Genomic DNA, 1,673 nt, shown 5'->3' on the forward strand with positions numbered 1-1,673 from the left:
GGACCATATCTACAAGGATTAAACTCCGAAAATTTGACTGAAATCTATCCAGTGGTTTTTGAGTTAAGTCGGAACAACGCTGCGCCAATAAAATCAGTTATAACATAAATTGGCTTTTCAATGTCTTTTCAGGAGAGCAAAAAAACTGATTCCTGCTGTCAATAGGCAATATTTAGCAAATGTCGTATTAAAAAATAATTATATTAAAAATACATACGTACATATGTTTTTGATTTTTGAAAAAAAAAATAAATTTTTTTGCCCATTACGACGCGATCAACGTTTGCGCCGTTTTAAAGCACATAGTTGTTTTTATAAATGATTTAAATTTGCTTTTGGCGGTATAAAATCGCATGCAATTTAAAGATAATACTGCCTAGATGTAGTGCAGAGAAGTTTAGGACTCGATTAGATAACTGCCCCTCGCCCCTGTTATGTAATGAAAAATGGTCAGACGCAGTTCTAGGAAATTGTAATACAAAATCACCCCTATCACCGTTATCGATGTCGGCATAAATCGAGTCGACAGTGATTACTTCGAATCACCACTGCCGAGCTCGACTGTATATCGAAACTGTCGCATCCTTGTAGTCGAGTTTACATTCCAATGTCAAAAATAACGGAAAATATTTGTCGAGTAATTTTTTGTAGTCGTCAAGATGGAAAAAAATTTAAAAATTACAAATTTCAATCAATTTGAAACATTAGTGAAGTATATGGAAGACAATCCGAGTTTTGCACGAGGATTTAATAAAGGAGTTCATAAAATTGACGTCAAGCAAAAATGGAACTCACTCGCATTGACCTTGAACAGTATTGGACCACCAACACGAGACGGCGCAGGCTGGCAAAAGGTAATCATTAAAAAACAAAAACTCAACGATTTTCCAGCTGACGTAAAAAATAAAATTCTAGGTTTGGATCGACTTAAAGGGAAAAGTTAAGAAAAAAATTGTCCACAATAAACGCGAAGTAAATGCTACAGGAGGAGGCGTTTTTAATCAACAGTCGCTTTCCCCATTGGAAACCCGTGTCGCCAATGTAATGTGCTTTAATGAGATGCTAAATCCAATTGGCAAAGCCTTAGGCACCAGCAATATCGTACCAACAAATGCATCCACATCTTCAGGAACAAAGCCATCTGCGCCACCAAATCCCATTTCAACTCCATCACCGGAAGAGATGATGTTAATGGATTTGTTGTCCGACGAAGAAATAGCAGAGAATGTTGCTGGTTCCAATTCTTTACTTGAAAGCGCTAAAAAAACCCAAGTAAAGATTCAAAAGGAACTTCTCGTGGATCAAATCGATATTCAGAGGAGTTTTTACAACGAAGTTCGACTGAGTTTTAAAAATATTGAGGAACACATGAAAGATTCAAAAGAGTTTCAACATAAATTGCTACACCTGGAGGAGGAAAAATTAAAACTAGCTAAGGATAAGTTTGAGTGGAAGAAAAATAAAGCTGAAAGAAAGGCAAAAAAAAGTCTGAAGAGATTGTAATTTCTTTTATTTTTAATGTTCAATAAACATTGAGTTCCTTATTCCGTCTCTTATGCGAATTGCTACATTATTATTGTCAGAACTTGTTGGCATATCTAGGCTTAAATGTGTTCCATGGCTCTCCTGGTTTTCTAATTGCCCGATACAGGGAGCATTGTAGAACAAACAAA

The 1,673-nt window shown here is 35.9% G+C and overlaps 1 protein-coding gene across 1 annotated transcript; it reads left to right on the forward strand.

Annotated features, from left to right (window-relative positions):
• Window positions 1-635: 635 nt before the first annotated feature.
• Window positions 636-1,442, forward strand: LOC108361987 (uncharacterized; the record flags this gene model as incomplete). The annotated part of the gene is made up of 2 exons (XM_017614807.1): window positions 636-854; window positions 916-1,442. Coding segments are annotated over exons 1-2 (722 nt in total), but the record flags the coding sequence as incomplete, so codon positions are not given.
• Window positions 1,443-1,673: the final 231 nt, after the last annotated feature.

This window comes from Rhagoletis zephyria, unplaced genomic scaffold (assembly GCF_001687245.7).
Source record: "Rhagoletis zephyria isolate East Lansing unplaced genomic scaffold, Rhagoletis_zephyria_1.1 Rzeph_scaffold_00903, whole genome shotgun sequence".
Classification (NCBI taxonomy): Eukaryota; Metazoa; Arthropoda; class Insecta; order Diptera; family Tephritidae; genus Rhagoletis; species Rhagoletis zephyria.